We start from the raw sequence: 15,488 nt of genomic DNA, 5'->3' as shown, positions 1-15,488 counted from the left end.
ATAACAAGAATAATGCATATAATTAGGCGTGGGTGTGCGTATATCTCCTTCGCTCTAAATAAATGAAAATGTTAATAGGAGGAGGAAAAGAAAGCCATATGTATTATTGCATTGGCGGTGAAGCCTACGGAGTTAAAAAAAGAAGGGGGAAAAAGGGCAGAGCTCCCATTCCCATTCCCAACAATTTCTGAGGCAATCCACCGTTTGCTGACTCACCCATTTGTCTGTCGGTGACGCGTAATCCTCACATTCGGATAATCTTCAACCCTCAAAACTCTAAAATCCTCTCCTGAATTTCAACAATGATCATCTAATTTATTATTATAATTTACCCTTTTTGCTGGTTGAAAAAAAGGGGGCAGTTATTTTCTCATTTCAAATGATCCAGAAACGTACCATTCTTGGAAGATCGCAATCAGAATGCCGCAGGCGCCGACGGTTCGCAGCTCCGCTTATCTCAATGCTCTCACGCTTGAGATTGAGAAGAAGCTTCAACGTGTATCTACTCTCTTCCTCCATTTCTCCATACACACATATAAATATATGTCAATGAAGAATGCCCTTTTGCATTTATTAAGATGGGTTCTGCTTGGTTAATGCCCAAGTGTTTTTTTTCCTTTTCCGTTTGTTTTTGCGCTAGTTAATGTTATTTGATTATTTATTCATCAGGCTTTAGCTTCAGCAACGCAGAGGCCGAACTTGTTGCAAGAGTTGTTCGCGGACATAGCTTTGGAAGTAGATGATCGTGCTAAACGTAATCCCAGGAAATTTTGTTGTTTATTTCATGCTTTTATTTTTCGTTGCACCGGTTTTTGATAAGTGCAAGATTGCACGTATATGCAATATTAGCGGGAGAAAAGATATAAGCTTCAAAAACATTTCTTCATTGAGAATAAACTAACTGATTGTGGATTTATTGCTCAACGTTTTGCTGCAAGTGGCCCTTTTCATATCAAATTGATTTCGGTACATTCTGGAGAACAGTTGGTTTCATCTTGTAATTTTACTCTCACCCTCGCTAACATTTTGTTATAGATTCCCCCTCCCCCCAATTTTGGAAAAGAATAAAGAATAATAGGACAACGAAAGTGAAATCATCTTTCGGCTTTACACCATTATTTTTGTGTCATTTTCTACTTATAAGCGAGTAATTGGAGCTTCTTAATGAGTTATGGGTATGATCATTGGTCTTTGGTCAACTTAATTAAGTAATGTTACTGGACACTACCATACTTTTGCTTATTGTTCTGTGCAATTAGTGAGATCCTTTTATATACAGTGTGTTGAAAGTTACAAATTCCCAGGTATAAGATAGCTGATCGAGCTTAAAATTGACTTGCTATATGCAAAGAATTGATCAACTATATTAGATGCATATGAGTATCTTAGTAACTTTGCATGAACATGTTTGCTAAGAAAATGTTTTGCACTGAAAATTTTTGCAAGGAGTTCTTTACATTAGGGTTTTGCAACTGAGTTGTGTGCCCCTTTTATATAATTTAGGTTTCATCATTCTACCTGAAACATGGGGACCAGATTGTTCGGCTTTGTGCCAACAATTGCCTTGTGGCAGAGGCCCAGGTTGGCAAAGCCACAACCGAATGTGCACTTGGGAGTTTGTGATGGTTGAAACATTTAAGTTGCACGGCCACAATCACTTTTAGCTTTTAGAGCATTGACACCTGCTAGGTCCTAAAAGATGGTTAGGGAACTGCAGTTTACCTACCAAGTCTGAAATAAATACCCTTAGTTATTGGAATAGAATCGCAGTCATAGAGATGACTCTGGTGCATGACCTCACATAAAACAGGATCCCTTTTACGGTCTCCTTTCTACATGTCATTAAGTTTGAGTATGAAATGAGGAGCTAATCTGCTGGATAAATCAAAACATGACTAACCAGAAGAATATCTGGGAACTGGGTTGTTTTACAGATCACGAGGAAAATCCAGGAACTATTTTCTATGACATGATGATTCATTAAGAGACAAAAAACGACATAACAATGATAAGTAATAGAAGATTTGAGTTGTGGATCTAGAGTATGAGGATTGATCTGCTGAGGTTGGAAATAGGCTAATCTTATCTTGTGACCAGTTTGAAATGCTAATCTTTCCCCGAAGAAAATCTAACATTAGAAGACAGCAATGGTGAACAGTCTTTACGGATCTATTTTTACTAAGTCAACAGTAATATTTATGCAGATACTTGAGAATACTAGAAAAGTTTTAAGACATTTTCATCTCATTTTATTTTACTCGTCCATGTCAGTTTGTATACACACATTCACATACATATATACACACATATTAGATAGATAGATGGATAAGGAAACATATTGCTTATCAAGAAAGCATGACTGCTGTTTGCAGACAAGGTGTCCTCCCTAAGCATGACTTAAGGAGATAATCTGGTTGGTGATTCATTTTAAAATTCTGTCCAAGTTCTATAAGCCCATTTAGTTGTACAAGCTCTCTGTGTTGGTAATACAGCGATTATTGAATGGCTAGCCCTTATATCTATTGGGGTTTGGAGAATTATGGGTATTAACCCAGGTGCTTCCCACCCAAACTTGAGCTCTTCTCTTGAAATTTTAATTTCTCCTCCCCCTTTGATTCCCAATCTGCATGTAGGTGGGTGCTATTATTCTGTCCAGACCAATCAGTTATTTGGGGGGGAAATAGAAAGGGAATGGCTGCAGATTAAGGTTTTAAATGCACATTCATAATGCATATCTTGACGCTTTATTTGACACCACCAAACATCGACTACCGTACATTATCAGGCATCATGGTTTTCAGTCTCAGTTGAAATTATTTCCTAAATCTTCATTCCATATTGATTCGTGATTCTCTACTCCTAAAGTGGTCCAGTTCCTCTTTTACTGAAAAACTGGGTAAAGAAAATTCAAAGACAAGCAATACACTTCACAAAATCCCTTCCTCGAAGAATTGAAATTTTGTCTGTTGCCACAATACTTTGATAGTAGTAATATTTCTTTCATATATGGAACACCTGAAATAGGAACAACCAAAATTCCGTTTGCCTGAAATAGCAGAACCTGAGGTTACTCTGACATGATGGATGCTTAGATTTGTTCGTTTGTGGCATAATTGATGCAATGGGGTTGCTTGATCTGAAGTGTTCAGTGGTTTCTCACTGAAAGGATCATTTCTCTTGCATTAAACATCATTATTGTCTAGCAGCCAACTATATAAGGCCGAAATAGATCTTTAGGCTCAATCATCAAAGAAATGGAATAGGAATTTCTAACTTGGTCTCATGAATGCTAATACAATTGAAGGGTTGCTAGCAAGTATATATTTGTTTCCTTATACCCGGGTTAGAATAGCTGGGCAGAATATTCCATGCAAGGAGGTCAATCCTGGCACAATCAAGGTTTTTTGCTGTTGGAGTTATTATACTTGAAGAAGAATGTGGTGCTTTGCAATTCTATTGAGAGAAACCTAAAACTATGCTCAAGAGACAAGTGGCTCTATGCTGGAAAAAATTAACTTCTTGTTCAAAGTCATCCATGTTATTTTTCTTGCTTCTACTAGAACACAAGCTATTGATATACTTGCTGCAGAAAGTGAACCGGTTTTACATGTTTATTTAGCTAAGAAAAAAAGAGGTAGATGATAATACACAATATATGGGCAAAGAAATTTACCACATGATACTTTTACTGTATGTGCAGGCAAGGACATATAAATGTAGTGCTCCTGAAACTTCACATGTCCCTAAAATCTGGAAAGACCTTTCCATCTAATCTCCGGACTATATGCTTTAGTTACCATTTGTTATTTTCTTTTGGTTTAAGGGGAGTCTTGTTTTTGCATTAAAATACTTTTGAAGTCAGTTGGTTCTATCAATTAATGCTACATCTGCTGCTTATTGGAACAGAGATTATTTTTGGCGAGGAAGATGCAATTTCTGTGGCAGATGATGGACACAGCGGCCCAATATGCTTTTATAGCGTGCTTGCTGATTATTTTGTATGCATGCCACAAAATGGAAAATCAATACTTGATCTCATAGTACAACTTTGGAGCCAGTCATTTGCCTCTAATATTTTTGCTCTCTTGTTCCACAAGTGGGTATGTGTTTGTGTTCTTCTGGAGGTTTATTTCTTTTGAGTGCTAGATGTACTGATTGAGGTAGAATCCTATGCAATATGGAACTTCATCGATTTATATTGTTTCTCATTTCTCCTTTTCACTTCTCTCTATGATCTGTCATACACATCCATCTTCACCAAGTACATAATATCTTCATCACTGGTGTCTCATCTTGTATCTTACTCAATTGAGAATTTTTATTTCAGATTACCAATCTTTTAATATGTTACTTCTCTTTTGCAGATGTTTGAGGTTCAGCTTGATAATCCTGAAGTCTCACTTCGTTACTCATCCGCTCTTGTCCAAGGTGCTGCAAATGTTTTCTGGTATGAACCTTTGCCTATTACGGGGTTACTTCTATAAGTAGTAATTGACTAATATAAAGCTAATTATGTGGGAAAGCATCAGTGTACTGCGAGTGAACCATAGAGTTAGTTATGTATATTAAGTAGATCCTTTTGGCTGTCTAAGTCAAACATGTTCTTTATTCTTTTTAAGATTCATCATGATGTGGGGCATATTGTGCTTAGAGTTAGATGCTGGTTGTCCCACCTTTCTTGTCACCTATGACTATTACCCATCTTCCATGGAAGAAACCACAAATATTTCTGTAGTATACAAAATATTATTGAACACTGAGTTTTCCTTAGCGGACATAAAGGAAGAACGTGTCAAACGCACCTTTGTAAGTGGCTGCTCTGTGCAAAGGAGAGTCTTCTCTTGAGCCCTCACTTCGTGCTGCATATATGGACCTACGGCTGTAGGTGGGGTTAAGACAGCCACTATGGTCTTCATTCAACAGTCCACCCAGTATCTTCTTAATATTATGTACTTGTAATTTGTTGTTACTGTAGCAGGAACATGAACCTAACAGAAACATTTTTCTCCTGATCGTTTATAACAGTGTCAGCATCAACACAGATTATCAAGGTAGAGGAAAAAGAAACTTGACCACCGGAAATTTTAGGTGGTCATATTACGCAAACTAACTCCAGAACCACACTGATAACTCTATTTGCATAAATTTGCAAATTTTATATCCATTATAATTATATTCTGTCTCTCTTCTCCCCATCTCTCTGTGGTTTATTCTTAAAGAGACCAAATCCTTCTCTATTTTCTTCAACTGAGAAATTGTCTTGGAAGAGTTGCCTGACAAAGTATATCTATATGTGCAGGATTGATATCCAGACTAATGCAACGCGTTTCCTGAGGCTCTTTCAGGTGGGAGGTTTTTGGCAAGATGCATAGTTCCCTGTTATTGATCAACTATATATTTAATCCCTGTACTGCATTATTGTTTCAGTATCTGCTAGACGAAGTTGCTCTTGATTCTGAGAGGTTAAAGAAGATCCCCCAGCAGGTCTGGCATCTATATTCTCTGTGATACGAAATCGCTTAATATTTTTGGACTCTAAGCTTGTCTTCATTCATGAGTTTGTTCTTCTGCAATAACTTTTGTTGTTTTAATCCCTACTAGGCTCAGCGGGACCTGTTTCTTCTCCTCTCTAGATTCATATTTTTCTATAACTCAGGTTTGATCAATCTTTCAGTAAATACTCAGCATTGTGATTGAATAAGCCTTTTCATCATTGTTCTCAGAAGAGTTTACTTTGCTCGTCGTAGCTGACAAACTTGAAAGCTTCTTGAAGCAATTTCCTGATTCTCAGAATGCTTTCTTGATTGGGAATGCTGCGGACATTTTTGTCATTGAACTAGCTGATCAGGTAACTATTAAACAATATTTGGTTATCCTTGTTAGAATATATGGAGATCTTGTTTCTGATTTCAGTTTTGTGATTGTTGGTATCTGGATTGGGTATATATTTGTCTAATTCGTAGAAATCCTGACTCTATATATTTGGGGTTCGGATCTTCAATAAGTTTCAGCCTTCTCAATTTCAACATGGTATCAAGAGGTTCTGATCTCATTTCAGAGAGAGAGAGGGAGGGGGGAAAAACTGGAGAGAGAGAGAACTGTCACTAGTGACCCAAAGCCCAAACACCCTTCGCGATCTTCTTCACTCACCCCGTGTAGCCGATGTTACCTCTGTTCACATCAGCGCCATTGGCCACCTCTCAGTTGTTGCACAATGAATCCTCTGCATGAGCCATTGACCACCTCTCAGTTGTTGCACGGTGACTCCTCCACGCCGACAGCCTTGTTTTGCCTCGTGCCTTGAAATACTTTTGAGGGTCCCTTGACCGGCCATCTTGCTCCCGTCTCTATCAGCGTCATCAATAGTTGTCTGGTCACTGTCCCACCGATGGCGTGTTCTCTTTCAGCCAGGATTTGTAGTTCTGTTGGGTCACCCTCTATGTGTTACATTCAGTTTCAAAAACAAAATGGCTGCCTGGTTGGTTATGTCATTTTTATAATTTTCTGTGTGGCTGTGTTATGGCTCTGTAACATCTCTCTCTGCTCTGCCCTTCTATTCATTCTCTTACGGCCTATGCTTCTGAAGAAAAGGTGCTTTTTGTACGACCATAAAATTAAACCCTCAGAACCATATTCTTTGGTCACAGGCGCTCAAGCTCTTTTTCAGGTGTCAGAATAAATTATCTTATATTTGTTCTTCTCTGTTGCATCCAAGGATACTAGTTATGCCTCTTGGCAACACGCTGATTATTCCATTACGACATGGTTTCTCAATGACATGAAAGTTCTGTCAGCGAGAATGTCATGTTTTTGGATTCAACCAAGTCGATGTGGAAGTATTGTTGGATCTTTATTCTCACAAGACAATTATTTCTTGTGTTTCTTAGCTTTATGAAAAGGCCTTCTCCCCTAAGCGAGATGGCTGATCTGTGACCAATTGTTTTGCCTTTTTAAGAGGTTTGCTGATGAACTCTTACCCTCCCATTAAGCTGTGCCGTGCCGTCTAGGCTCGGAGAACTCAATGGGAGGAATTAATGGTGGCCAAGTTTTTATGTAGTCTTGAGAGTGGTCTCCGCCCAGTCCATGATCGGTTGGCAAGTGACGGTCTCCCTACTTGGTCCAAGGCATTATCTTCTGTACTTTGTGTTGCCATTAGTATTTTTGGGTCTCAAACTACTACTGGCCCCGATTCCTCAGCCACCATTATTCGGGGTTGCGGTTGTGACTCCTCTGGAGGCCAAGGTTATGGATTAGTTGTTGGTAAAGTAAGAACTAGGTTATTACACACATTGTAGTTTCACTAACCATGTTTTTGGAAAATGTTGGGTCAAATTTAGAAAGCTACAGTGGGCTAATTTGTGGGTGGTGATGTCGAGCCATCTGCTTCAGACACTCAGTTGGTTACCTTACCTCGTGAAACTTATTATGACAGTCTCTCTCCGTCTCCTGTGCATTTGGTTCTCATTGTGAAACAACAAAGCATAATGAACTTGATTATCATTTCATTCTGGAGGCTGTCATAAGTCAAAAGTTCCATACCCTTTTACTCCTTCAAAGCAAACAACAGACATATTCACCAAGCCTACGAAGCTAGGACTTTCCCCAACAAGATAGGCATGGTTGACTTATATGCTTCAACTAGAGGGGGAGAGTTAGAATATTGGTGATCTATTTTCCCATTCTATCTTTGTTATTGCTGGTATCTAGATCCAGTATATATTTTTCTAATTGGTACATATCCCAACTCTATGTATATGTTAGAATTCTTCCACAGCACCCACAAAAGTTCCAGCCTTGTCAATTTAGCATTAACAAATAGGATATTTGGGGTTTGAATATTTGATACAATGACATTATACTAACTTGTGGATTATTAGAATTTGTAGAATGTCGTGTGTCTGACTTGTATTTATCATTTTGTTGTCATCTCATATTATATTGATTGTTGTGTTATCAGCTTCAAAAGTTGAAGGTGGAGCCAGTACTTCTTCATTACCTTTCTCAGATAAAAGTGCTCCAAGGTACTATACTGGTTTTGCCATATGACATGCGAGATTTTTCTTTCATATGCATGAAATGTAATATCATATCTTCTGATTGTTAAATGCTTTTTGTAATGTCTACAGGCCTAGAACTTAGAATGACAACCAGTACAAGACTGAAAACATGTTTATACAGCTTTACATCCCCAGGTGGTCCTATGTATCCAACGAGAGCTGTCCGTCATGCAGCCTGGGATGCACTAAATTTTCTTTTTCCTGTAAGTCGTTTGAATATGGGATTTAACAATGCATCCTTGTGCATGTTCTGGCTCTCCGGATATGATGCGTGGCCATGGCCCTACATTTTCTTCCCTTTATGCTGCCTTAAATAGGAAATTTCTAATGCTTTTCTGGAACATGGATATTATCACCAGTTTGTTTTAAGTGCAATCTTTTGTTCTAGTTGGTAAGTAAGATTCCGTTTGTTTCCACCGCACATGGGGTACAAGGGAAAGAATGTGGAAAAAATATTTTCTTGGAAGATGATATTTTCCCGAAAGTCTGGTGATGTAAAATTGGCTCATTTATTACTAGAAGGGTGGGTTGTAATACAAATAATTGCAGTACAATTTTTTTCCTTGGCTGCATCCTTTCAAGCAGAGAACCTCTTGATGGAACTTCTCTGTTAAACCTCCCTTGGATGTTGTAAACTCAAAATTCAAACAAATCACACAAAAGGTCTCTGAAGACTGTCTTCTCTACGTATGTGTACTGCTAGCTCTCTTTTGTCTGTGTTGTGATATTGGTTGTGATTCTTATGAACATAGTTGTGCAACCCCCATCCCTTCCCTGCTGAGTTCTGTAACTGTGCATCTTCCTTCATATGAATCAACACATGAAAGTGAGTATGATACAGTTCAAAGAGGTGATAGTGGCATTTATGATTTCAGTATTTGGAGCCAATTACATTCTTTTAGTGCTCAAGGATTAGGAAATTAAATATCTGGTTCTGCCTGTATGTAACATTGGTGCTACTTTTCAGGTTGGAAGATATCCACGGCATGTTATAAGCCTTTTTTTCCGATTGCTTTATCCATGGTACTGGCCCTCGTCTTGTTGGAACTTTGTGCTCTCTTGTATAAAAGCTATTGTATACTTCATGTTGGGATTAATTTTTTCTAGTTGGGAGAAACTTAAAAGACCTAAACAGTCATAGATTTAGATGCCAATGTTTTGTGTGTGGTAAGTTTTTGTAGAAAATATGGGGAAAGTAGTTTCTTCCGTTTGAACCATGCTGTGATTGTATATTGTACAATATGTTGTACGAGTGAAACAGATTATATATAAACTTGCTTTGTGAAAATCTGATCAAACTTTCATAGGAACACCTTTTCTGGCTGTTTGATGGACAGATACATCTTCATGGATTGTTAATTTATTGTCGATGAGATTGATGGATAAAAGGTTAGGGATTTCAAATCCCTAACAACAAATCATGTGGATAGTCTATATTGTAAAATATTTCATATTCTTCAACTCTCATCGTTTTGTGAAATATTGGTGGAATTCTATATGAAGTCGCTTGAAATTATTTTTATTTATCCTTCCTTAAATTCAAATTATTTCATTTAGGATTATGTCGAGTCTTTGGTCATTTTGAAGGAACGAAACAGATTATGGTATTATGAAGAAATATCAGAATTAGGTGGATGTATACCAAAAAATTAAATAAATAAAAAGGATTTAATGATGCTAGGTTTAATGTTAGGAAATGAACAGAGGTACGAAAAGATGTAGCAACTTGAAGATGACAGCCGCCAGAGCTGATCTATTGTGTCAGGAGTACAAAGATTAGAACTTGACAAAATTTTAAGCAGGAAGTTGAGCTCGACCGCCTTTATTTCAATGGTTTGAGTCTGAGCTCAACTAAACATAAATTGTGCTGCTTTTTGTGGCCTGGGTGATGGTTTATGCTCCAATCAACCCAACTTTCCAGTATTACAATCTGGTAGCGCTGTCTTGCTTTATAATTTCTTTGTAATTGCTCTTCGTACTGAGAGAATACCCTGGTCCAATTGCCATGAAGAATGCAGAATGGATCTGTAAGCTGGCCAAGCACAAGGATAGTTGCCATGCTTTATCCGTTCATCCTTTAGAACCTGGGATGACAATTGTTATCGCGTCTGGCAGGAGGATGGATGTTGACACAATTCATGTTCACTCTTGCATGAGCCAAATTGTAAAATACATAAATGTCGTTTGTGGTTTTTGCTTTAGGCGACTTAATAAAGAGAGAAATAATTTGAGAAAAGAGAACATAAAGAAATAGACAAGTTTGTGATTATGGTATTTCAGAAATAAAATTTTAATATTATTATGCAATCAGCAAGAAGAAATACAATATAAAAAATTATTTAGGCATACTTGAACTAATCATAAGAGAGTAAGCAAAACAATTTTCGAGGAAGTTTCGCACATCTCCATTCTGTCCATAACTTGACACCACTGACAGAGCTGTAGCAGAACCAAATCATAGCAAATCTTGGAGTTCTTGCGCATAAAAAAACTGATCAGGAATAAACCCCAAAAAACGATGAATAAAGAGATGATCATCACCCTCCACCGAAGACCAAAGGTATGACACAGCAGGAAATCTTATCCTTGAAATAATTGCAAACATTTTCAATGAGGTTTGCGTCTCTTAAACCTATATTCACCTCACACTTCTCAACTTCACCATGACACCCAATCCAGTAGGCTCCAGTCTTTTGTATGATGAAAACAAGCAGTGGAATAAGTAATAGCATCTGGGTACAAGCAGCTTAAGGTTCTGATGCTAACCACAAGCCAGCAACAAAAAACATGAGACATTTTATCCGGTTCCCTTAATTTAAAACTTTTCTAGTTCTGAAGAGGACTGTCCCAGATAAGAATTCAGAGGCATGACCTTCATATATGATAAATGCCAGATTATCATAAGACAAAAACATCTCGTTGAACTTCAGGCATCAAGAACCCTAAACTTGGTCCCCCTATTCATTGCTATATGAATAGGGACCATGTCCATACCTCCAGAAAACCTTCTAGATAATGTAGCTCTCATCTAAAAGATGCCATTACCAGATTCTTACTTGAAATGAAGCTGACAAGGTTTGGCACTTACTAGTAGAAAGAGACATTCAGTACAAGTAGGTCGTGTGGATAAGTTGAAAGTTCTATGAACAGAGGCACCTTCATGAAGAACCTAATCAGGAAAATGAACACAACTTCACCTTCAGGAAGAACCTAATCAGGAAAATGGCACAGACCTTCAATATAAAAGGAGTCATGGAGAGCAATGCACGGAATCTCTCAAAGTTGATGCTCCACAGTTTCGAAGATCCAGGACTGGCTTCGGTTTCAAAACTGAGCACGCTGAATTGCTTCAATTTTGATTCTGGTCTGTGCCTTCTGGTTTACCAATAACCTTCAGCGGGGGTAAAGCACATGATGCATAATACCACTCCAAGTTTTCAGGAAAAAGAAGATGCTTAAATGTCAACCACACACTTATGTCGATCATGAAACATACAGTTGATAAGTAAAGCAAGTTCCCTGAAACAGAGTTCTACTCCCCCCACTAAAGCTCCCTCTGTCCTCTCTGAAAGTACCTATATTGTTCAAAGTACAGACTATAGCGAATTTTGAGCATCAAACTCATACAGGAGCAAACACGTATCCAGTAAATATGCTAGCCTCAATTAATTTGTCTGCATCGCATCTGCATGATACTTCTCTAAATCAGCATCTAGATCCTCGGCAGATACCTTCTCCTCACGGCCCCTTCCCCGTCCACGGCCTCTTCCAAATCCACGACCTCGTCCGCCACCACGTGGTCTCCCAAAACCACCTCTCCCTTGTCCGCCACTGCATGGCATAATTTCAAGGAATATTAGAAAAAAAACAACGAAATGCGCAAAAATCCCAACGATAACAGTAGGAACACATCTTCATTTCCAATAGGCTGCTTCTCAGTTTTACGTAGATCTCTGTTTGCTTGGTAGACAACTTTAAAAAGTCTTCAAAAATTGAACAGTAGTTATTACTACTTCCATAAAAGGAAAAGGTACACACTACACAGCTTCATTTTCCAGATAAGAACTTGAGCAATATCTGTAGTCATTCATTTACATATACCCATATGTATTCCAGAAGCATATAAAATGGACAATTTTGTAATTCAACGCACAACTAATGATATAAATATCATTGCATTTTCAACAAGTAAATTCGAATGTTTTACTAATCAGCAAGAGCAATTGGAGAACAACTTCCTTGATCAATTTTTTAAGAAAGCGGAACATGATTAATTAATTCAAACAACACATGCATGTACAGTTATTTGTGAGAAAAGTTAAAATCCCTTCCGCTCGGCACCGGATATAACTGCAGTACATATGACAGAAGAATTGCAATTTATGCAATGGAGAAAGATAAGACCCAATCCATCTACAGAATTGAGCTTCTTCCAAGAAAAAAAGGAAGACACCTTGCCCTATCTGCACACATCCAACAGACAAACTTGAGTATTTGCATATCTTCCTAATAGAAGTTTGACGTTATAATTATGGGAAGTACATTACAACTTATTGGGTAAAAGGATTTTATATATGTCCATGGGAGGAAGTCTCGTATTTAAGCACAAAACTTGCCAGTGATGTGCAATTCATGAAGCAATACAACATTTTAAAACATCAATTCAACAAAATACATACCTTCTTAGAGCTACACTTGGATCAGCAAAAGGGGCAGCAGGCGGAAGAACGGCACCAGAGGTTGAGACATTTGTTCCAACAAGCTCTATTTTCATTGGTTTCCCATCAAGCTGAACATTATTATACCTCTTAACGGCGGCTAGTGCATCTTGACGCCGTGAGAAGACTACTTCAGCAGTACCCTAGAGAAAAAAGAAATTCTAAACTATATCAAAACAAAAACATAACAAGAAATAAAGGCAGTGCCAAACTTGGATAATACCTTTGATCGGCCACTCCTGTCATAGTGTATATGATACCTCTTCAGGTCACCAACCTCCGCAAACAGTTCCTTCAGTTTAACATTAAATAATTTCCTTTTCAGTAGGGTAAATGTAAAGCAACTTCCTGAAAGTACATAGAAAGAGGAGGAAAAACAAACTAAGCAACAATGCCTGTATTACATGCAAACAAAAATGATCTTCGATCAACACCACCATAAAGATGCACCATAAAGACGACTCACGAGTACTAATATCCAAACCTCCACCGATAAGAATACTCAAACTGACCAGTTGTATAAGAATCAACATGGAGAAGTCAATTTCACCATAAAGAAGATACAGCCAAGATAAGATTCGCTTGCAAACTCTAGAAGGCAACAGTTAAACATAGTAAAACAGACTAACAGTACAAGAAGATGCCCCCTAAATTTATCCAGGCAAAGATACATTCCATCACTATTTTATGAACAGTGGCAACAGCCAAAAGGCAAACAATTTAACTGAACGTGAAGAAAAACCTTAGAGAATGATTCAGGAAAAAGAAAACATTAGACAATGGAGATTAGATTTTAGTTAGGAAATCACTGAAGTGCTCAATTTCCTTTATTTGCTTTTAAAAGGAAGATATGAAGTTAATGCATGCAGAACATATAACAAATGACCAACTTTACTGAACATGTTTTGACAATAGACCATGCATCGGAGAGCATAGGTATGTTTATACATGAAGTTAGCAAATCTAAATGAGTACATATTTTTATCTATGTAAGTGTATACATCATTGAATATAAATTAAGAGAGTACATATTATCCTTTCTCATCAAACCTATAGGTACATTGAAAAACAAAAGAGGGAGAAGATAATAATACCAAATGTAATAAAGAACTGATCTTTACTTGGGACTGGAGATTGTTGATGAAGATCAAAGCAATTTGTAAAAGGAAAGGAGCATGCTATTCAGTTTACATCCATAAGTTGAAAAGGATATTAATTTTTTACTTTGACCAAAACTACTGATATTAACTCAAAAAAAATAATGCATAAACAGTGTTTGGTTTCTATTAATTTTTAAGGGATTCTTTTAGATATGTTTTTGTGTACTCGAACCATCAGCTTAGGCCTCATATTCAAAATTCTGATAAAGGTTTCCAGGACAGACAGTGTTGTTGCCATTTAAGTAATTTTGATGGAAGAATGATGCTCAGTGAACTACAAGCTGTTCTTTCTCCTTAGGATACCCCAACTTCTATGGGCCAATTGAGCAACAAGATTTGGCCTCGGTGCAGTTGGTTCGGATGTGGAGGTCAGTGTTAGCTTTTCTCAGAGTCTTATTCATGTTATATTCTAACTGTCCGTTATCTCCTAAAAAAGGGTCAGTAGATAATAATATCAGTGATATATCTTGCTAAACTTGCTGCAGCAGACTACAAATATGCCATAGCAAGCTGTGTCTACATAAAAACTAAAACCAAAAAACAACAATTGATTGGAACAACACAATGCACGTGTAACATTCTCCACAAGACGCAACTAGAAGGCACAAGCAACCACCTGGTGCAGTAGAAAAAAATCACACCTTCAAGAAACAAAAATTCGCACTGGTAAATCAAACAAAAATATTAAAACAAGAAAATTGGAAGAATTGGGAAGAGATATGGAACATATTCTAGCAGAATCCTTTTTTTGGTCGGGAAAAAATGAACAAAAAACACAGCCGTACTTCCGAGGAATTACCTTAATATCCTCATTAGAGACCCCATAATCTAAATTGGATATGTACAACTTCGTTCCAGTCTCGATACTAGAAGCTCGACCGCCGGCGGCGAACATATCATGACCCCAAGCTGATTCAGGCGCCTATTCCAAACCCATAATTCATGACTCAGAATAATTTAAAGAGAAAAACAAGGAGATCCAATTGAAACATCCTCAAGTATAAACATAGAAAGCGGCAACAAGATCCGACCTTGGGAGGGGCGTAAGGAGCGGCGCGATTGGCGGAGCGGTTAGGCTGGCGGCGTGCAGGGCCAGGACCAGCGCCGCGTCCTCTACCCCGGGCGGCGGGTTTTTTGTTGCTCTTGATTAGATCGTCAAGAGTCATATCCAGTGCTGCACCTGCCATCTTCTCTTCTATACGGGCGTAAGTGTAGAGAAAGAGTGACAGAGATCTGAAGAAGCAGCAGATAATTTAGGTTTAGGGTTCGGAAGGGGACGAAGATTTTTGAGGAGAGAGAAAAGGGTGGGCTGGGGAGGAGAGAGAGTGAACAGACCAAGCCACAGAGAGTTCAACTTGTGCGCGACTTTTTAGTCTGCTGCTATTTCCCTTCCTGCTTCCAAAGAATTTAGGGGCTCTCTTTTCTTTTCTTTTTTTTTCTTTTCTTTTTTTTTCTTTTTTTTTGTACATTTTTCCTTAATTTTTAAAAGGAATAATTATATTGATACCCCTCGAGTGTAGAGAAATTACATATAAATACCCCTCGACTTCCTA

The 15,488-nt window shown here is 37.9% G+C and overlaps 2 protein-coding genes across 2 annotated transcripts; one reads left to right on the top strand and one right to left on the bottom strand.

The window, feature by feature from the left end:
• The first annotated feature begins 102 nt into the window (after positions 1 to 102).
• LOC105170645 (K-stimulated pyrophosphate-energized sodium pump protein) lies at positions 103 to 9,345 on the top strand. Its single transcript, XM_011091498.3, has 11 exons — positions 103 to 498; positions 670 to 754; positions 3,907 to 4,100; positions 4,365 to 4,447; positions 5,300 to 5,345; positions 5,428 to 5,484; positions 5,602 to 5,656; positions 5,748 to 5,848; positions 7,958 to 8,021; positions 8,127 to 8,260; positions 9,025 to 9,345. Exons 1-11 carry the CDS (start codon positions 421 to 423, stop codon positions 9,196 to 9,198), a joined length of 1,071 nt encoding a protein of 356 aa, XP_011089800.1. The 5' UTR covers positions 103 to 420; the 3' UTR covers positions 9,199 to 9,345.
• A 2,146-nt stretch (positions 9,346 to 11,491) lies between these two features.
• Positions 11,492 to 15,333, bottom strand: LOC105170644 (RNA-binding (RRM/RBD/RNP motifs) family protein). Its single transcript, XM_011091497.3, has 5 exons — positions 14,967 to 15,333; positions 14,735 to 14,857; positions 12,999 to 13,067; positions 12,737 to 12,918; positions 11,492 to 11,888 (listed from the first exon to the last, which is right to left on the bottom strand). Exons 1-5 carry the CDS (start codon positions 15,120 to 15,122, stop codon positions 11,723 to 11,725), a joined length of 696 nt encoding a protein of 231 aa, XP_011089799.1. The 5' UTR covers positions 15,123 to 15,333; the 3' UTR covers positions 11,492 to 11,722.
• Positions 15,334 to 15,488: the final 155 nt, after the last annotated feature.

Source organism: Sesamum indicum, linkage group LG9 (assembly GCF_026168435.1).
Source record: "Sesamum indicum cultivar Baizhima isolate 11 linkage group LG9, ASM2616843v1, whole genome shotgun sequence".
NCBI classification, from domain to species: Eukaryota; Viridiplantae; Streptophyta; class Magnoliopsida; order Lamiales; family Pedaliaceae; genus Sesamum; species Sesamum indicum.
Note: the sequence above shows the minus strand (reverse complement) of the source record. Positions and strands in the feature narration are given on the sequence as shown.